The 22260-nt window shown below is 35.6% G+C and overlaps 1 protein-coding gene and 1 pseudogene across 2 annotated transcripts; both read left to right on the top strand.

The window, feature by feature from the left end:
• Window positions 1-239: 239 nt before the first annotated feature.
• Window positions 240-4929, top strand: LOC109561241 (olfactory receptor 2M3-like). 2 transcript variants are annotated; one of them, XM_019963627.2, is made up of 2 exons: window positions 240-1158; window positions 4907-4929. In XM_019963627.2, exons 1-2 carry the CDS (start codon window positions 240-242, stop codon window positions 4927-4929), a joined length of 942 nt encoding a protein of 313 aa, XP_019819186.2. The 2 variants fall into 2 exon arrangements, with proteins under 2 accessions (XP_019819186.2, XP_019819187.2); XM_019963628.2 differs by lacking the exon at window positions 4907-4929 and having other exon boundaries at window positions 240-1178.
• A 10422-nt stretch (window positions 4930-15351) lies between these two features.
• Window positions 15352-20516, top strand: LOC139183991 (olfactory receptor 14C36-like; annotated as a pseudogene).
• Window positions 20517-22260: the final 1744 nt, after the last annotated feature.

The following is a 22260-nucleotide window of genomic DNA, read 5'->3' on the forward strand; positions in this document are numbered from 1 at the left end:
AAGTCGCTTCAGTCATGTCCAACTCTTTGTGACTTCATGGAATGTAGCCTGCCAAGCTCCTCTATACATGGGATTCCCTTGTCTACACATTTTTTAAAAATGATACTCAGAGAAATAAAATTTGCTATATATATAGACATTATAGTAATGGTGATCTAGGCTAAAAATCCTTGATATTTCCATAACAAAATATTGGAGATTTCTCACATGTTGTATTCTCCACAGTGAATATATTCATCATGGCATGGGAGAATCATACTTTAAACTCTAACTTCATCTTGCTGGGAATCTTTGATCACAGTCCCACCCACATCTTCCTCTTCTCTCTGGTCTTGGGCATCTTCACAGTGGCCTTCATGGGAAACACTATCATGGTTCTCCTCATCTACCTGGATACTCAGCTCCACACTCCCATGTACTTGCTCCTCAGCCAACTATCCCTCATGGACCTCATGCTTATTTGTACCACTGTACCCAAGATGACTTTCAACTACTTGTCTGGAAAGAAGTCCATCTCTCTGGCTGGGTGTGGAACCCAGATATTCTTATATGTGTCCCTGCTTGGAGCTGAATGCTTCCTGTTGGCTGCAATGGCCTATGATCGGTATGTTGCCATTTGCCACCCATTACGATACTCAATTCTCATGAGCCAGAAAATCTGTTGTCTCATGGCTGTTTCTTCTTGGGTTGTTGGTTCTTTTGATGGCATAATTGTTATTGCAGTTGCATTGTCCTTCCCATATTGTGGTTCCCGGGAAATACCCCACTTTTTCTGTGATGTCCCTGCCCTTCTCACTCTCTCATGCACTAAGACATTGTTGTTTGAAAGGTTAATGTTTATTTGCTGTGTAATTATGCTTCTTTTCCCCGTAGCAGTCATTATTGCTTCCTATGTCCGTGTTATTATGGCTATCATTTGCATGGGATCTGGAGAGGGTCGCCGAAAAGCTTTTGCTACCTGTTCTTCCCACCTCATGGTGGTGGGAATGTATTATGGAGCTGCCATGTTCATATATATGCGGCCTGTGTCTGACCGATCCCCTACCCAGGACAAGATGGTATCAGCCTTCTACACCATCCTCACTCCCATGCTGAATCCCCTCATCTACAGCCTCCGAAACAAGGAAGTGGCCAGAGCATTCATGAAGGTGTTAGGGAAGGACAAGTCTGGAGAATAAATAGCCTAATTAACTTTTTTTGCAGTTTTGTTATATGTTTAAATTTATTTATTTAACCAGTGTAATTTAGCACTCAATATTTACCCATCTTTTTACCAAAAAAATTATAAACAAGCACACAAGTTTTAGAAAGTTAAAAAAAAAAAACAACTGCATGCTTGTTTGTTCCAATATTATATTTCTTTCATTATAGAAAATTCAAAGTATGACCATGAGTAAATATGTACTGCAAACTAATATGCACAACTATATACTTATTTTATAAGATACCACTTAAGAAATTAGAGGTATTTACCCAACATGAAATTAACACACAATTCTATAATTAAATAGAACACTGATAAATGTTTTGTGTTGTTTTTTCTTTTTTTTAACATATAACAGCTTTGTTTTTATCAAACCAAAGAATTTTCCTGAATCCAAATTGGTACCTTGGATTAATCGACTTGTTAAGTTGAATGACTGAGTTAGTATATACAAGTTTAAATATGTATTTATAAGATTATTATAAAATTAGCACACTTTAATGAGAAAGAGGTAAAAAGGAATAGATTTATGATTAGGTTTATTAAACCTATCTTATAATGGACTCTTCCCCTCTTCAGGATTTTGGAGAATTGGGGACCTTCCATTTATTTTCTTTTTTTTACTGGCATTAGCCTAATATATGAGAAATTGAAATGTGAATATGAATCCTTGATGCCTGGATTTTTTACACCTAGATATCTTAATCCTTATATGTGTTGGGCACAGTAATTTCATGAAAAATGTTCAATTTTATAAATAGAAAACTGTAAGTTGTCCAAATTCTGATATTTTTCTATAAATCACATGTATGACATCACTGTAGGTATTCTTGTAACTATATTTAAATGAAAGTTCAAACCTGGAGATTCATGTGTGTTTATGAGGAACAACCAATATGTCTTAATATGAATTTTTACTGTTCTTTTAAAACTTTGCTTTAACATCCACCTTGCATTAGGTTTCCTTTGTTAAATAACAAATTTGCACAACTTAGGATTTCTAAATAATAATTATTTAGTGAAAGTGAAAGTGAAAGTCACTCTGCTGCTGCTAAGTCACTTCAGTCGTGTCCGACTCTGTGCGACCCCATAGACGGCAGCCCACCAGGCTCCCCCATCCCTGGGATTCTCCAGGCAAGAATACTGGAGTGGGTTGCCATTTCCTTCTCCAATGCGTGAAAGTGAAAAGTGAAAGTGAAGTCGTTCAGTAGTGTCTGACTCTTAGCGACCCCATGGACTGGAGCCTACCAGGCTCCTCCATCCATGGGATTTTCCAGGCAAGAGTACTGGAGTGGGGTGCCATTCACTCAGTAGTGTCCAACTCTTTGTGATCCCATGGCCTATACAGTCCATGGAATTTTCAAGGCCAAAATACTGGAGTGGGTAGCCTTTCCCTTCTCCAGGGGATCTTCCTGACCCAGGAATTGAAACGGGGTCTCCTGCATTGCAGGCGGATTCTTTACCAACTGAGCTATCAGGGGAGCTCAATTATTTATTATGTCATAGGATGTGTGGGTAGAGATTCTGGCATAGCTAAGCTAGGTGTCGTACTTCAGGTATCACAAGGGAGCAATCCAGACTCTGGCTGGGGCTGCAGTTTCATGTGAAGCCCAGCATCATCTTCTAAACTCGTGTAGTTGTTGAAATAATTCATTTCTTTGCACATAGCTATTTCATGTCAGCCTATTTCTTCAAGGCCAGTATAAGAGTCTCTCTGACCTCAGTGAAAGTCTGTCTGCTTTTAAAGGTCTACCAAGTGGTTAAGTAAAGCCAACTCAGGATAATCTCCCTTAGATTACCTACAATTAACTGATGTTGGATTTTAATTATGTCTGCACAGTTGCTTTACTCTTACCTTGTAGGTTAACTTAATTACAGAAGCAGCTTAAAGGGATACAGATCATGGGGAAAGTTTAGGAGTCTACCTACTACATACCCAGAGATAATTTACAGATTATTTTCTTTAAAAGATATAAAAATATTTCAATAACTTTTTCTGACAGTGATATGAGAAACATTTATAATGTACTAATATATGACTGAAATGCAGCTTTTAAAAATTGTTTTATAAGTCTCTGAGTTCATAGATATGTGGTAAGGGCAAATGTCCAGGAATAGGAAAGTTATCATGTACTGAGCCTGATAAATAATTCATAATAACCATTTTAAGGAAAACCATTGTGCTGCAAGAGAACATAGACAACAAAACAAAATCAGAAACAATGGATGAAAAAAATGAGAAGTTCAACAAAGACAGAAAGCAACAGTGAAAAAAATACATAGAAACTCTGGAGCTAAAGAAGGTAATAACTGAACTAAAAACTTAATAGAGTGTTTCTATTGCAGATATAATAAAACAGAAAAAGACTCAGTGAACTCAAGGACAGACATTTTAAAATTATACAGTCATAGGAACAACAACAAGAGCAAAAAAGAGTGAAAAACCCTGTTTCACTTAAGACATATTGTTGACTGAAATAAAGCATTTTGGAAATGTCAGAAAGAGTGAAGAAAGAGAAAAGAACACAATGCTTACTTAAAGAAGTAATGCTGTATGTCTCAGGGAACTCAAACAGGGGTTCTTTATCAACCTAGAAGGGTGGGATGATTAAGGAGATAGGAGGGAGACTCAAGAGGGAGGGGATATATGTATACCTATGGCTGATTCATGTTGAGCTTTGACAGAAAACAACAAACTTCTATAAAGTGATTATCCTTCAATTAAAAAGTAAACAAATTAAAAAAAAGAAGTAGGACTAGAAAATTTCACATTTCTGAGAAGGGAAATGAACATCTAGATTCATGAAGTCCAATGAACTGCAAATAAGCCAATTATCAAGGGATGTTCAAAAAAGACACATTAGAGTCAAACCGTCCAAAATTAAAGGCAAAGATACTATTTTGAAAATTGCCAGGCTTCCCTGGTGACTCAGTGGTAAAAAACACATCTGTCAATGCAGGAGACATGGGTTCGATCCTTGATCCAGGAAAACCCCACATGCCATGGAGCAATTAAGCCTGTGCCCCACAACTATTAAGCCTGTGCTTTAGAGCCCAGGACCTGAAACTACTGAGTCCAATTACCACAACTATTGAAGCCCACATTCTCTAGAGCCTGTGCTCAGCAACAAGAGAAGCCAGCACAATGAGAAGCTTGCAGTCTGCAACTAGAGAGTAGCCCCATCTCACTGTAACTAGATAAAAGCCTGCATAGCAGTGAAGACCCAGCATAGCCAAAAATAAAAGAAATAAATAATAAAAGAAAATCGTAAGAGAAAAGCAACTTGTCATGTACCACCATAAGGCTATCAATGGCAGTCTAGAAAAACATTGCAGGCTAAGACAACATGGGATGACATATTCAAAGTACTCAAAGAACAACCACAACATGGTACCTACTGACAAAGAATACTAACTGAAGATGTATTTCAGAAATGAAGGAAAAAGAACTTCCCAAACAGAAACTGAGAGTATCCAAAACCACTACAAAGCTGCCCAACATGAAATGCTAGAGGCAGTTATTAAAGTTCACTAAATAGCAGCATGAAAACATGACTTTATAGAACTTACTGGTAAGGAGAGAATAGACTAAAATTTTAAGCCTGCTTTTTCACTTCCCTTTTTCACCCCTATCAAGAGGCTCTTTAGTTCCTCTTGACTTTCTGCCATTAGAGTGGCATCATCTGCATATCTGAGATGGCTAATGTTTCTCCTGGCAATCTTGAAGAATTAAATCAGTCATCAAAAAAAACTCATACAGAAAAAAAGCCCAAGCCTGGATAAATCCCTGGTAAATTCTATGAAGCATATAATGAAGATTTAACATGAATCTTTCTGAAAATCTTCCCCCAAAATTGAAGAACAAAAATACACCCAAACTTACTTTATGATGCCAATATCACTGTAATACCAAAGCTAGGCAAGAACTCTAAAAGAAAAGAAAGTTGCAGGCCAATATTGGGTTTCCTTGATGGCTCAGTAGTAAAGAATCTACCTGCCAATACATGAGATGCGAGTTCAATCCCTGGGTTAGGAAGATCCTCAGGAGAAGGAAATGGCAAGCCTGGGAAATCCCCTGGACAGAGGAGCCTGGCGGGCTACAGCCCATGGGGTTGCGAGAGAGTTAGACATGACTGAGCAACTCAACAACAACAGCAACAGCATTCCTTTGATAGTAAATGCAAAATTCCTCAATGGTTCATGAGACCATGTCAAACCAACTTTTCAGACATGTACACAATTGAAAATAAGTTTTTTTTTTTTTTAATTTTTAGAACAGTCTTTTGGACTCTGTGGGAGAGGGAGAGGGTGGGATGATTTGGGAGAATGGCATTGAAACATGTATAATATCATATATGAAACGAGTCGCCAGTCCAGGTTCAATGCACGATACTGGATGCTTGGGCCTGGTGCACTGGGACGACCCAGAGGGAGGGTATGGGGAGGGAGGAGGGAGGAGGGTTCAGGATGGGGAATACGTGTATACCTGTGGCGGATTCATTTTGATATATGGCAAAACTAACACAATATTGTAAAGTTAAAAAATAAAATTAAGTTAAAACAAAAACAAAAAAAAAAAGAAAAAAAATGTTGTATTAGTTTCAGGTGTACAGAAAAGTAATTCAGTTCTAAAATTACATTTATCTATTCTTTTAACATTTAGGTTATTACGGAATATAGAGAATAAATCTATTTACATTCAATACATAAATTGTCCTTTTTCCTCAGGGACAACTAATGTGAAACTGAGAACTTCAGAAATAAATAAAACAATAATATTTTATTTCCTAAAGAGTAAGAGTCAGATGCATTAATTAGATAAGAGTAAGCAAAAACATCAAAATCTTCAAATAATTGTTATCACACTTGATGGAGAATAGATGATAGATAATAGATAGATGGTAGATAGATATAGATAGAAGGATAGGTAGATATAACAGATATATGGATATACACATCTATATATAGAGAAAATAGGCAATTTCATATACAATGAGGAATATATATCTGTGGGAATATATATATATATATGTGTGTGTCTGTATGGATGTGTAACATATACAAGGTCTTTTTCTGAATTATGTTCTTAAAAGATATTGTATATTTTATGTTGTTGAGTGCCAAATTTTCTCTCAATAGCTCTCCTTCTCTCTCTATGTATATATATGTATACATATATATATACATATTAAGCAAAATTACTAATAATTATTGCCATGATCTTATATATAATTGGCTTATTCTGACTTTCTTGATCTAATGGATTTATAGAGCACTATATGAAAAAAATCAAATTAATATCAATAGTCTATCCAATTCTCTTTCCAATTCTGACAGTTTTAGTTTAGCTACAAGTGTATAGATCCTATAAATATTTATTTAAAAGGAGGAGGTAAACAGTAATATGTTGTAGTATAGTAAGTGTTATATTAGGCCTTTTGTGAGATCGCTGATCTTTGGTTCTTAAGTCTCACAAAAAGCAGAAACAATAATATCAACATTTTGAAAAAAAAAATCAACATTTTGAAATGTTATAGGTATTAATACATAGATATTACTTTAACTAATTTATTTCTTTTTTTTTCATATACTTCTTAATAGTAACCAAATTAGTTATCAAAAAGTAAAGGCTTTGTTTAAAAAGGAACAACAGCAAAACAAACAAAAACTTGCTTCAGTGCATTCACCCATTAAGTGGCAGATCTGGGAATTAAACTCTGGCAAAACGGCCCCAAGAAGTTTTACCGTTTATCATTTATCTTTGTTATACTGGCCTTTAGTAAACCATGAGTGTTTCATCCTCACATTCCTTATGAACATATATATATATAGTATGTATATATGTATATGTGTATGTGTGTGTGTGTGTGTGTGTGTGTGTGTATGTATGTATATGTATAGTTTTCAAATGGATGACTGCCAGCAATTTTGAAGAGTCTGGCTTTTGGTCAAATGTGGTCTTTCAAGCTGGCCATTGACCATTTCACTACTTTAATTAAGAGACCTCCCTCACAGAAAATAGATTCACCCACACACCACACCTGATACACCATCATTGCAGCATCTGAAGAAAGCTTATTGTAAATAGCTCAGATGGAGTCCAGTTTTCCTTGCTATTATACATATTTAAATTTTTGTCCAAATGCACTCATTTTTAGAGCTCTGTAACTTGAGTCTTCAGGTATGTAGTTCCTCAGGGACTTCTGCCAAGGGGGAAAAGGAGACATCTTCAAGACTTTAAATATTCCAAACTTTCTAATCATACTCCTCCCTTCTGTTTCTTCCCCAAGGCTACAGAATTACAAGAACCTTTTCTTTAGGTTCCCTGATAAGTGATATGACCTCCACATCTGTGCTGATTCTTCTGACCCTTGACCAGTACTCATGAAAATAGAACAGTCAGTGCTTTCACCAGTTCATCTCTTACTTGTACCATCACAGTAAGTAACAAAAGACTTACCTGTACTTTCATTTCTGACTTGTTGCAACTCAACATCTGGCACCTCAGCTTTCTCTCTATCTCAATGGAAATTTTGACACAGTCATCTCAATTTCAGGTGAACATGACAGATATAAATACCTAGATTTTACAAAGCCAGTAATTGAAGTCATATCATTTGCCTCGACCAGGGCAGATGAAATTTATATGGGGTCCTTAAAATACATGATAATATCTGAGATCACAGAGATGTACCCAGTGAAAATTTATGGTAAAGATGCGTGGTAAAGATCCCCTGGAAAAGCGAATAGCTACCCACTTCAGGATTCTCTCCTGGAGAATTCCACAGACAGAGAAACCTGGTGGGTTACAATCCATGGAGTTTGCAAACAATCAGACATGACTGAGTGATTAACACACACATAAAGATGCATGAATTTTTTCTATTTTATTTTATTAACTTATCAATTATGTATACATACTTATTGGTGATACTCTTCCTAGCTCATCAGCTTTTATCTTCATTCTTTAATTGGATCTCATTTTAATTGAGTCTCACTCACCTGTGCTCTAGAGATTGTTATCTGCTTGAAATTACCCTTAGACAACTGACCAAAACTCAATAACAAAGACTGTTTTCCCAGAGGCATTGAAGGTGATGTTATATATATGTCCACATTTTTAGACAAAGTAGGACATGACTGGCTTATTTCAACAACCTAAATATGGGATACTTTTTTCATATGAAGATATTCTCAAAGCTTCTAAGTAAATTTGGTTAAACTATCTTAAAGACATTGAATTGACAAAATTAACAAGAAAATATTTGTTCCTTCAAAATTAGGGACATACAGTACTCAAGAGTAAGTACATTGTTATTACTATTGTTGATAATGTCTTGCTAACTTCCTTACTTCCTAGTCAGTCTGGTTTGCATGAGATTTTTGTTCCATTTTGTGATTTTACTTTTGTTTTAGAAATGGACATGGGTTCAAAATTGACAGTGTGGCTAGAGTATCAATGCAATGGTCTAGCTTATTTTATTCTATGAAAGTTATTAATAATAATTTAATTAAAATAATATGCTGTCCCATTAAAAGAATAGGAGTAGGCACTGAAAATTCTTACCAAATGTTTTATAGTAGTTGCTATAGCTTCTAATGTCACAATTGTTATAGCAAGAAATGTGATGGACTCATGTAAAACAAAAAATTAACCACAGCTGACATTTTTTGTTGTTGTTTATGCTGTTACTATTGATTTAAAATTCTTAGTCTCAAAATTTTACAAACATATACCTGGAAAATTTTCAGAACCATATATACAGAAGTTCTAGAGGAGCCTAGGGAGAAATAAATATGAAGGTAAAGATATAATAAATATATAAGAGTTGGACTATATCTATGTCCAACTATATATGATATACATATTCATTATAGATTGATTACCAAAACCAAGATAATTAATACATCCATCACCTCACATTAACTTCTTTTCTATGACAACTCTCAGGTATACAATAACATTAACTATAGTCACTATATTGTATACTAGATATTTAGAATTTATTCTTCTTATAATTAAAGGTTTGTACTCTGATATCAGACTTTATTTTTGGGGGCTCCAAAATCACTGCAGATGGTGACTGCAGCCATGAAATTAAAAGACGCTTACTCCTTGGAAGGAAAGTTATGACCAACCTAGATAGCATATTCAAAAGCAGAGACATCGCTTTGCCAACAAAGGTCCAGCTAGTCAAGGCTATGGTTTTTCCTGTGGTCATGTATGGATGTGAGAGTTGGACTGTGAAGAAGGCTGAGCGCCAAAGAATTGATGCTTTTGAAGTGTGGTATTGGAGAAGACTCTTGAGAGTCCCTTGGACTGCAAGGAGATCCAACCAGTCCATTCTGAAGGAGATCAGCCCTGGGATTTCTTTGGAGGGAATGATGCTAAAGCCGAAACTCCAGTATTTTGGCCACCTGATGCGAAGAGTTGACTCATTGGAAAAGACTCTGATGCTGGGAGGGATTAGGGGCAGGAGGAGAAGGGGACAACAGAGGATGAGATGGCTGGATGGCATCACTGAATCGATGGACGTGAGTCTGAGTGAACTCCGGGAGTTGGTGATGGACAGGGAGGCCTGGCGTGCCTCGATTAATGGGGTTGCGAAGAGTTGGACACGACTGAGCGACTGAAATGAACTGAACTGAACTCTGATATAGTTCCTCCTCCCCCACTCAGCCCTGACAACCACCTTTCTATTCTTTGTTTCTGTGAAATTTGCTTTTTAACTAGATTTCACATATAAGTGATATGATATATGGTGTTTCTCTTTCTTTGTCTGGCTTATGTCACATAGGGTAATGCCATTCAGCTGCCATATTATTGTAAATTTCAGGATATACTTTAATGACTGAATGCTTTCAAATATATAGGTACGTATTTTCCTTTCCATTTGTTCCTGGAAGGGAATTTAAATTGTTTCCATTTTGGTGATTGTGAATAATGTTTCAATAACATTGGCATAAGATAGACTCTTCAAGATGATAGATTCTATTTCCATTGGATATATTCTGAGTGGGGAATTATGAAAATGTAGTTGAACGCTTCTATGAAGACCTACAAGGCCTTTTAGAACTAACACCCAAAAAGATGTCCCTTTCATTATAGGAGACTGGAATGCAAAAGTAGGAAGTCAAGAAACACCTGGAGTAACAGGCAAATTTGGCCTCGGAATACGGAATGAAGCAGGGCAAACACTGATAGAGTTTTGCCAAGAAAATGCACTGGTCATAGCAAACACCCTGTTCCAACAACACAAGAGAAGACTCTATACATGGACATCACCAGATGGTCAACACCGAAATCAGATTGATTATATTCTTTGCAGTCAAAGATGGAGAAGCTCTATACAGTCAGCAAAACAAGACCAGGAGCTGACTGTGGCTCAGATCATGAACTCCTTATTGCCAAATTCAGACTGAAATTGAAGAAAGTGGGGAAAACCACTAGACCATTCAGGTATGACCTAAATCAAATGCCTTATGATTATACAGTGGAAGTGAGAAATAGATTCAAGGGATTAGACCTAATAGAGTGCCTGAAGAACTATGAACACAGGTTTGTGACATTGTACAGGAGACAGGGATCAAGACCATCCCTATGGAAAAGAAATGCAAAAAAGCAAAATGGCTGTCTGGGGAGGCCTTACAAATAGCTGTGAAAAGAAGAGAAGCGAAAACCAAAGGAGAAAAGGAAAGATATAAGCATCTGAATGCAGAGTTCCAAAGAATAGCAAGAAGAGATAAGAAAGCCTTCCTCAGTGATCAATGCAAAGAAAGAGAAGAAAACTAGAGAAAAAGGGGATGACAGAGGATGAGATGGCTGGATGGCATCACCAACTTGATGGACATGAGTTTGAGTAACTCCGGGAGATATTGATGGACAGGGAGGCCTGGCGTGCTGCAATTCATGGGGTCACAAAAAGTCGGACACGACTGAGCAACTGAACTGAACTGACTGAACTGAACAACCTAGAATGGGTGGAGTAGGAAGGGAAGTGGGAGGGATAGTCAAGTGGGAGGGGACATTGATAAATCTATGGCTGTTTCATGTTGATTTTTGACAGAAACCAATGCAGTACTGTAAAACAATTATTGTTAAATTAAAAATAAATCTTTAAAATATATAAAAAGATTGGAAACATGTATCATATTCTTTCTAGCCACAGTTATAAAACTAGAAATCACTAACAAAAGAAAAATTTTCCAACACATGGAATTTAAAAACTACAAACTCCTGAACTAGCAAGAGGAAATCAAAAAGGACCTTTTTAAAATGATAAGTTAAAATGGAAACATGGCATGCATACCTTATAGAATATAACTAAAACAATTCCAAGAAGGAAATTCATAGAGATAAATGTCTTCAGTTAGAAAAAGAAAAATCTTTAATAAACTATCTAATTTTACACTTTAAGGAACTTGAAGAAGAAGGAAAAATAAGCCCATAAATTAGTAGAAAGAAAGAAAAGTAAATGTTAGACTAATATAAATAAAATAGAAATTGCAAAGTATAAGAATGATTAATGAATTTGGAAAGATAAAGTACATATGACAAAAATAATATAATTAGATTAAAAAAGAAATACAGCAACTGATGAAGTTTAAATGATCATAGAACACCTATGAACATTTATTTTCTAATAAATTTGATAACTTAGATCAATAAATATCTAGGAATATACAACCTTTCAAGTCTGAATCATGAATAAACAGAAAATCTGAACTAATGGCAAATGAAGAATTTAATCAATAATCAAAAAAGTCCTACAGAGACTAGCCAAGGCCTGGATAGAATGAATCATTGGCAAATTCTATGAAACATTTAATGAAAATTTAACAAGAATTCTTCTAAAAAATCTTCCCAAAAAAATGAAGAACAAAAATATAACCAAACTTATTTTAAAATGCCAGTATCACTGTGATCCCAAAGCCAGGCAAGAACTCTAAAAGAAAAGAAAATTACATACCAATACTGAGCTACTCTGATGGCCCGGAGGTAATCAGAATCCACCTGCCAATGCAGAAGATGTGAGTTTGATCCTCTGGAGAAGGAAATGAAAACCTACTCCAGTATTCTCACCTAGAAAATCCCATGGACAGAGGAGCCTGGTGGGCTACAGTCCATGGGGTCTCAAAAGAGTTAGACATGACTTAGTGACTAAACAATAACAGCAGCAGCATTCCTTATGATAATGAATGCAAAATTTCTCAAAAATACTAGTAAAATAAAATTCAACAGCTCATTAAATAATCGTACACCATTAAATAATTTACATCAAATAATCATATATAATCATAATCACAAGTCAAGTGGGATTTACCCCCAAGATTCAAGGACAGTTAAACATAGACACAACTTACCAATTATACCACCACCAAATATACAAAAATCAATTAATGTAATATGCAACATTAGCATAATGAAGGATAAATATATATACAATTATTTCAATAGATGTAGTAGAAACATGTGACAAAATTTAGCATCCTTCTATGATACGAATCTCAACAAAGCAGGTATGGACACAGTGTACCTCAATATTTTGGCCATGTAAAACAAACACAGGACTAACATCACTGTCAACAACTCAATACATTATAACTAACTATCTGTTGTCAGACAAGAGCTGATCCAGACATTAAGTTTCTATAGATTTTATACAATATAGATTTTATTTGGGGTTTCCCAAGTGGCACTATTAGTAAAGATCCAGCTTGCTAATGAAGGAGACTTAAGAGATGTGGGTTCGATCCCTGAGTCAGGGAGATACTCTGGAGGACGCCATGGCAGCCCACTCCAGTATTCTTGCCTGGAGAATTCCATGGACAGAGGAGCCTGGCAGGTGATAGTCCATAGGGTCACACAGAATCAGACATGACTGAAGCAACTTAGCACAGCACAGCACACACAAATAATTTACAAATTAGTCACTATTTTTATATGCCAACCAATTTACTTCCAAAATATTTGATAATACTTTACGTTCAACCTAGACAAAAATTAACATATGTATGTGAGAAGTCATAATCCTGTATTTCTTTTATGAAGATTTGTGGGTTCTTGGTTTTTATAAAATGGGGTCCACCTTCCTTAATATGGCTCAGTCGTGTCCAGCTCTTTGCAACTCCATGGACTACAGCCCACCAGGCTCCTCTGTCCATAGGATTTTCCAGGCAAGAATGCTTGAGTGGGTTGCCATTTCCTTCTCCAGCGGATCTTCCTGACCCAGGGATCGAACCCAGGTCTCCTGCACAGCAGGCAGATTATTTACTGACTGAGCTACAAGGGAAGCCCCTCCTTAATACCACATAAAGATAAATTTATATGACCAGCTTTGAATGAAAAGAATAATTATCTTAACAATGATCCTACTTATATTTATTTCACAGTAACAAAATAACTATAATTTGTATATTATGGTGATTATCAAAGTAGATGATATAGAATTTGAAGAATCAGTTTTGGGGAAAATATGTGATTTGTATCATCCATAAGCTACTTATCAGTATTCTATTCTTGATCAATTCATTTGATGTTTCTGAATCAACTTTTAGCTGAAATGAGCTCTCCATGAGTGGAATGTTTTCTAAGTTATTTTAAATGAAACGAATACTTCAAAATGTGAGTATTTTTAAGCAGAAAGTATTAGAATTCACAGAATATATCTGACACAAGTGGGATAACCTGAGCTGCTTATTTCTCACATCAAATTAGTAAAATTACATTACAATTTATCTGACAAAAGAAAAATTAGAAATAAAAAAGTTTATACATTTATACTCTTCTGTTTAAAAATTGAACTGTAGTTGATTTACAGTGTTGTGTTAATTTCTGATATATAGCAAAGTGATTCATACATTATATATATATATATATATATATATATATATTCTTTTTCATATTCTTTCCCATCACGGTTTATCACAGGGTATTTAATGTAGTTCCCTGTGCTATCCAGTAAGACCTAGTTGCTTATCCATCCTATATATTATAGTTTGCATCTGCTAATTACAAACTCCCAATATTTCCCTAGGGCTTCCTTGGTGGCCCTTGCCTGGAGAATCCCATGGACAGAGGAGCCTGATGGGCTAAAGTCCATGGGGTTGCAAAGAGTTGAACATAACTGGGCAACTTAATTTTAATATTTCCCTCCCCCACCTCTCCTCCTTGGCATTCACAAATCTGCTCTCTATGTCTGTCTGTGACTTTGTCTATTTCATAGATATGTTCATTTGTGTCATATCTTATATTCCACATATAAGTGATACCATATGTTATTTGTTAAAGTGTCTAAAATGTTTTAAAAAATATTTAATTTAATTAATTTTTCATAGACCACACCGCCTGGTTTGCAGGTTCTTAGTTCCCTGACCAGAGATCAAATCCAGGTCCCTGGTAATGGAACAGATTCCTAATCACTGGACTGCCAGGGAATTTTCAAAATTGTCTACATTCTTAATCTAAATTTCTGTGCTTATCTTTTAAGGCTGATTTCAAGAAATTATGTACTCTTGGTGATCTATGGTCAGTATTTCATAGAACATTAAAGTAAATTTCAACAGGGTGTCGGTATCCAACTGAATGCATTATACAACTCCTAATAAAACTTAAAAATCTTTAATTGAGAATTGACTTTTTTTGAAGTAACTATCTCTACCTATTTATCCATCTATGAACTGATGAATCTTCATTAGAATAATAAACTTCAGTGAGTTGGATATTATTGAGTAAAGTAATAACACTTCCTGTATAACCAGAAAATGGGATTGAAGAGCCCCAGCCTTAGCACTTTCCCATTTTAACTACTCAGTAGTTATAATAAGCTAAACATATGAAAAGACTCCTGGAGGAGGGCATAGCAACACACTCCAGTATTCTTGCCTGGGAAATCCCCATGGACAGAGAAGCCTAATGGCCTACAGTCCACGGGGTTGCAAAGAGTTGGACATGACTGAAGCAACATAGCACAGATTCATGAAAATACTAATTATGGACATTTCCCACGCACAAATACCATCTGTATGAAATAGAAGAACACACTTTCTAAGAAAATGTTTAAGGTGATTTCATTCATTCTTTTTTTGAATCCTGTTTCTCACAGTTTATCCCTTTTATTTTCCAGATCGATCATCCTTTTAAAAATATGGTCAATCCTACCACTGTGATCTTTGCTGATAGTTGGAAGCTAAGGTACCTACACTCCATGTTGCTATTTCTGATGTACTGGGTTACCTTGTTAGGGAATCTTCTCATCATTACTGGTCACCATATTTGACCAGAAACTTCACATGCCCTTGTGCTTCTTCCTCAGAAATCAGTCTATTTTAGATACGTGCTATATTACTGTCACTGTCCTTAATGCCTGCGTCAACTCTCTCCCTGGTAACAGGACCATTTCAGGAGCTGCATGTGCAATCCCGGTATTCTTGGTCCTTTACTTTGCCTATGTAGAGGTGATGTTCCTCAACATCATGGCCCGAGACTGCTATGTAGCCATCTGCCAGCCCCTCTACTACCCAGTTATCATGAACTCCCAATTCTGTGTTCAAATGACACACCTTCCTGGTCAGTGGTCTTGTGTATGCAGGTATGCAAACAGGTAAATCATTCCAGCTGACCTTCTGTCAGTCCATTGATTCTTCTCTGATGTACCCTCTCTGCTGAGGATCTCCTGCCCTGACACCTCCAGCAATTTTCTTTTACTTCTTGTATCTGTCATTGTAGTTGGTGGGGGCTCCTTTATCTTTATTACTACGTCATATGTTCACATATTTTTCACTGTGCTAAGGTTTTCAATGAGAGCAAGGAAAAGCCATTTCTACCTGTGTCCCTCACATCCTTGTGGTATCTGCCTTTCTCAGTTCTATCATCTGTGTATACTTAAGGCCTTCAGTAAGCTCTAAAACAATTAAAGATATTATTTTTTCTGCCTTTTATACCATAGTTCCTGCATTCTTAAATCTTATTATCTATAGTCTTAGAAACAGACAGGTAAAGGAAGCTGTAAGGAAAATAATATTAAGATAGTTTTATTCTGCTGCTGCTGCTGCTATGTCGCTTCAGTGGTGTCTGACTCCGTGCAACCCCATAGATGGCAGCCCACCAGGCTCCCTGTCCCTGGGATTCTCCAGGCAAGAACACCGGAGTGGGTTGTCATTGCCTTCTCCAATGCATGAAAGTGAAAAGTGAAAGTGAAGTCGCTCGGTCGTGTCCGACTCTTCGCGACCCCATGGACTGCAGTCCACCAGGCTCTTCAGTCCATGGGATTTTCCAGGCAAGAGTACTGGAGTGGGGTGCCATTGCCTTCTCCGAGTTTTATTCTGGACAATAATAAAAATCCATTTCAATTTTATCCCAATGTCACTGAAAGAGACCCAGACTTCTATAAAGTAGCTTCTTGCCTGGGTTGTATATGTTAGTCTGCTCACTCGAAATTCACTCTATTGAGATCTGTTTAATTAATCTTATACAATAATGATTGTACCTTATATTACCCTTTCCATTTATTCTCTATAAAAATAAACTATTTTAATAAATGAATATGATCCAAGATATTTGATCAGAGCCATTTTAGATTATATGTTTGCAGTTCATCAAATATTAACAATATTAATAATTCCTTGAAAGAATTCTTAGCAAATCAATATGGAGGTAATTTGTAGGCTGCGTTATCTGTATTTAGTCAGCAAAATTTGAAATAAGTATATAAAAAATATGGTACTTAATTATATTCATTTATGTAAAAAGTACAAATAAATAGTCTATGACATTCATTGAATGAAACTAACATACAATACATCTGAAAAGTGCAGAAAAATTCCACAAAATAAAATCTAAGTAAATTGTGATTTTTTTTTTTCTTCCTCACTTATTGGTTGTGGAATTTCTATTTGTTGTTTGTGACCATGCTTTAATTCTCTAAGCTTGTTTCTTTATCTTTTTCTTTTTTTTTTTTTGCAATTATTTTAACAACTTCATTCTGAATGATCCATTTTCAAGGGACAAAATTTGATCCTGGGCTGAAGGTAAATGTTCCTTTTTCTTTTTTTCCCTCCAGTATGTTACTTGATCTTTTTTCTCTGTGTATAGTGTCATGTCTGGCAATTCTGAAAAAATGACCTCTAATTTTTGGCCTAATTGATAACCTATGTCAGTTCTTAAATTTATTTGAGCTTATTTGGCAACCATAACATAAAAGTCTTATCTCCACTTGTAGTCCCAATTTTTTCATAAATACTTCTTTATATTCAATAGACAAATTAATTTTTTCTAAACTTTTTGTTTCCAAACTACCAAATTATTTTGCCTCATTAGTTTGCAACCACTTTGGTATACATTCAGAATTAATTTATCTTAAGGAATTTTATATAACAGACAAAATGGGAAATAAACCATTTTGTATAAAAATCATTAAGTGGTAAAAGAAAGGTAAATATCAGAAAATGAATTGCACTTTGATACATTGTTGAAAAATGAGGAAAGCAATATGAATATATAACTTAATACAGCTTTTTAAATAGCCAAAATATACTTGTGCACCATTCTACTTTTTAGCTCTACAGATTTGATTATTCTGAGTACTTCATATAAGTGGAATTGTGGAGTATCTGCCTTTTTATGAGTGACATTTCATTTAGCATATTGAACTCCAGGTTCATCCATACTGGAGCATGTATTAGACTTTTCCTCCTATTTAAAGATGAAAAATATTTCCCTATATGTATGTCACATAATTTTTATCCATTCATCTTTTGATGGATGCTTGTGCTGCTTCTACCTGATGGCTGTTTTCTTGTTTTAATTAAAAGTGGTGCAAGAATGTGGACTGTATAGTTCATACTTGGTGGGATTCACTAAGAATTTCCAGGTATTTGAGCAATTTATATTCTGAGGGAAATTCAAAATTTTTCATTAAGCTTACCACAGAATTTTTTAAATTTGTATTGCTATATCTCCAAAATAATTCAACTTTACACATCACAAAAGAGGAAACAGAGGGAATTTTCTCATTATATTTCACAGGAATGAATAGAAGCATCTTAGTTTTTAGAGGGAAAGATTCTGGCACTATTATTACAGAGAGGCTTAGAAACAGGGCAATAACTTGCAATGAATGTGGAATGATTGGCATAACTTGCGTAAGAGTCTACTTTTACTCTTTTGCATGAGCAAGAAGTTAGACCATATTGAACCAGTGCATTTAAGTCTATTTCTATATGGATAGATCCTCTCACCATTTGACTTTGTTCTCTAGTGGTTGTTAAAGACAGACGGAGAATTGTTTGGCTAAATACAATTTCTAACGAACATACTGAGGATAGAATTGTTGTAACCAGGACATTATTGCTCTTTATATTTTTTTAAATTGAGACAAAATATAAACAACATAAAAGCTGCCATGTTAACCATTATAAAAGGCACAATTGTGTGGCATTATGACTGAGGTAGTTACATAATTATAAAAACACTGTTGATCTTTAACTCAATTTTAGAAATATAACTAGATTTATTTTATATTTTACCTTTGTCCTCAAAATCATTTGATTAATAAAATGAGCCTAGATTATGTCACTATTGCAGCTAATATTATCAGTTATTAGGGCAGTCAAATACAGAATGAAATTTCATTAAATGAAATTGTTAAAATTGCATCAGGTTAATATTGTTAGAAAGGTATCATGATAGATAAATAAGACTTTCTTTAGTTCAGAGAAATGGGTCAAGCTCTACTTTTACATATATTTTACATATATACATACATACAATATTACATGTTTTACATATAATTCATACATTTATTGTTTTATAGATGAATACCCATGTGAAGGAATTTTTATGAATTAAAGTGATCAGAAAAATTAAGTGTTAATTTAATATGCAAAAAAAATCCCAAATTGAATGTTAACAATTTAGAACTATTCGTAGATATCAGTCTTGATTACAACTTTGTGTTTTATTCTACTCTAAGATATTTTACAATAAAGCAGCTCATAGCATCAGGAGATGGGAACTATCACAACCCTATAGTAAATATTTTACCACTATATCTCCCATTTGAATGCAAAATCCTTGGTGGTGACTCCTCTGCAAACAAAGAGAGCATCAAAATAAAATTTAATGTTAAAAGCTTTCCTTTATGTAATGTCATTTATCCTTGATAGCTATTCTCAACTGAATCTTTTAGATGAAATAGAGATATGTTCAGGGGTTATTAATTTTTTTATAGTACCTCACATGTAAATTGTTGCTCAGTTGCCCAGTAGTGTACATCACATAAGCTATACTAATTTTGATTTTTACATGAAGACTTAGTTTTTCTTTTATATCAAACATTTTATTGTTCAGTCTCTCAATCGTGTCTGATTCTTTGAAACCCCATGGACTGCAGCATGCCAGACTTCCCTGTCCTTCACCATCTCCCAAAGCTTGCTCAGACTCATGTCCATTGAGTCAGTGATGCCATCCAAACGTCTCATCCTCTGTCACCCCCTTCTCCTCCTGCCTTCAATCTTTCCCAGCATCAGGGTCTTTTCCAATGAGTCAACTCTTCGTATCAGGTGGCCAAAGTATTGGAGCTTCAGATTTAGCATCAGTCCTTCCAATGAATATTCAGGATTTATTTCTCTTAGGATGGATTAGTTTAATCTTCTTGCAATCCAAGGGATTCTCAAGAGTCTTCTCCAATACCACAGTTTAAAAATATCAATTATTTTAATATTTCATTAAATATTTCAATATTTTATAAATCAAACTCATTGAAAGAGATGTTTGATGGATGAGTAAAGTACCCTGGAAGTTTACAAGGATTATTAGCAAAAATGTACATCTGTGCAATTAACAAGTATTAACAACTAATCACTACTGTGCTTCAAATCTAATCATTTGAAACTAATAATTTGTGTTTTACCAAAACACCCCTAAGATACTACCTTATGGTACAGATCTGGTGTGTGTCTCTTCATATGACTTCTTTGTATCAGATGGCAAGGTTTATACGGAATGCTCTTCAAGAAAAAAACTTTAATGGCCTAATTAAGGAGACTCCCTTGTAAAATATTACAAAATTAAGCAACTCCTTGTTGAAGATCTCTATTTGTAAATATCTGTTTACATGGGTATTTCCTATAGCTTGCTGACAGTTATAGTATTATATACAGAAAAATCTTATCCTAAGAGTCACATGATAAACCTTTTAGATTTTGATTTATCTTATTGGTTGTAATTTTGTCCACTTAAAATTTTACTTAAAGGAAGGAAAACGACAAAATAGTATCTGCAGAAGTGATTAAGACGAGGTGGCAAGAATAAATAGAACTTTACAAGAAAGGTCTTAATGACCTGGATAACCATGATGGTGTAGTCACTCACCTAGGGAGCTAGACATCCTGGAGTATGAAGTCAAGAGGGTGTTAGGAATAATTTCTATGAACAAAGCTATGTGATGAAATTCCAGCAAAGCTATTTAAAGTCCTAAATTGTTCATTTAATACATTCCTCTATCGAAAGACATTTAGGTTGCTTCCATGTCTTGGCTATTATAATACGGCTGCAGTGAATGTGGAAGTGCATGTGTAATTTGTCTTATGGGATTCTCCGGATACATGTCCAGGAGTAGAATTGCTGAATCACATGATAGTTTTATTTTTAGTTTTAAGTGAAAATCCGTACCATTCTCCACAATAGATGTACCAGTTTACATTGCCACCAACAGTGCAAAAAGATTCCATTTTCTCCATATGTCTCCAGCATTTATTATCTATAGACTTTTTTGTTCTGATTTTATTAATTTATTTTAATTGAAGATAATTGCCTTACACAATTCTGTTGTTCTCTGCCAAATATCAACATGAATCTGCCATAGGTATACAAAACTCCCCTCCCTCTTGAACGTCCCTCCCATCTCCTTCCCCATCTCACCTAGTGGTTTCTTTGTCCCTGTTTGAATTCCCTGAGTCATACAGCAAACTCCCATTGGCTATCTATTTTAAAAATGATAATGTAAGTTTCCATGTTATTCCCTCCATACATCTCACCCTCTCCTTCTTCCCCACACCCCCATGTCCATAAGTCTGTTCTTTATGTCTGTTTTTCCATTGTGTGCTGTGCTGTGCTTAGTCACTCAGTTGTGTCTGACTCTGCAACTCCATGGACTGCAACCCTTCATGCTTCTCCGTCCATGGAGATTCTCAGGCAAGAATATTGGAGTGGGTTGCTATGGCCCTCCTCCAGGGGATCTTCCCAACCCAGGGATCAAACCCAGGTCTCCCACATTGCAAGTGGATTCTTTACTGACTGAGCCACCAGGGAAGTCCCCTGTTTCTCCAATGCTGAACTGCCAAATAAATTCATCAGTACCATCTTTCTAGATTCCATATATATACATTAATATACTATAGCAATATAGTATATATATTATATTAATATATTGTATACTATAATATATTAACTGAGTTGCTTCATTCTATATAATAGGCTATAAACTCATCCAATTCATTAAAATTGACTCAAATGTGTTCCTTTTTATGGCTGAATAATATTCCACTGTATATATGTACCATAACTTCTTTATCCATTCATCTGTCAATGGACATGTAGGTTGCTTCTATGTTTTAGCTCTTGTAAATAGTGCTGCAATGAACACTGGTGTTGGGGGCCAGAGTGAGGTACTCCACCCATGACAAAGGTCATGAGGAAGGAGGCTCGACATACGCAAAGGCGGGATCGAACCTCAGGAGTCCCCCTGGAACTCCTCAAGCATCTACTCCCATAACCAGAGCCTGCCTACTTTACTACTTTGTGCTCTTACCTACACCTCTGACTTTACGGGGGGCTGTCCCCCACCACCTCTTTCGGAGAAGGAGTTAACCTAGAGCTCCAGTCAATAAAAACTCTTGGGTGTGACAAGAGTGTTTTAACCTACAAACTCCTCTGAAGGTTCTCTAGCCTGCCTGACAGGCTCGTCGGGCCACATGTGATTGCTCACAGCCTCCCAACCGTGAGAGGCACGAGATGCTTTAAACCCTCTAAAAACAGGTTCTTTAGAGAAGTTAGA

Source organism: Bos indicus, chromosome 7, assembly GCF_029378745.1.
Source record: "Bos indicus isolate NIAB-ARS_2022 breed Sahiwal x Tharparkar chromosome 7, NIAB-ARS_B.indTharparkar_mat_pri_1.0, whole genome shotgun sequence".
NCBI lineage: Eukaryota > Metazoa > Chordata > Mammalia > Artiodactyla > Bovidae > Bos > Bos indicus.

Bases quoted from the DNA above. Each gene is read 5' to 3' on its own strand.
- LOC109561241 (XM_019963627.2), top strand. From the start codon at position 240: ATGGCATGGGAGAATCATACTTTAAACTCTAACTTCATCTTGCTGGGA. The intron at 1,159-4,906 runs AGGACAAGTCTG...TCTGAGATGGCT, and splicing joins ATTCATGAAGGTGTTAGGGA to AATGTTTCTCCTGGCAATCT.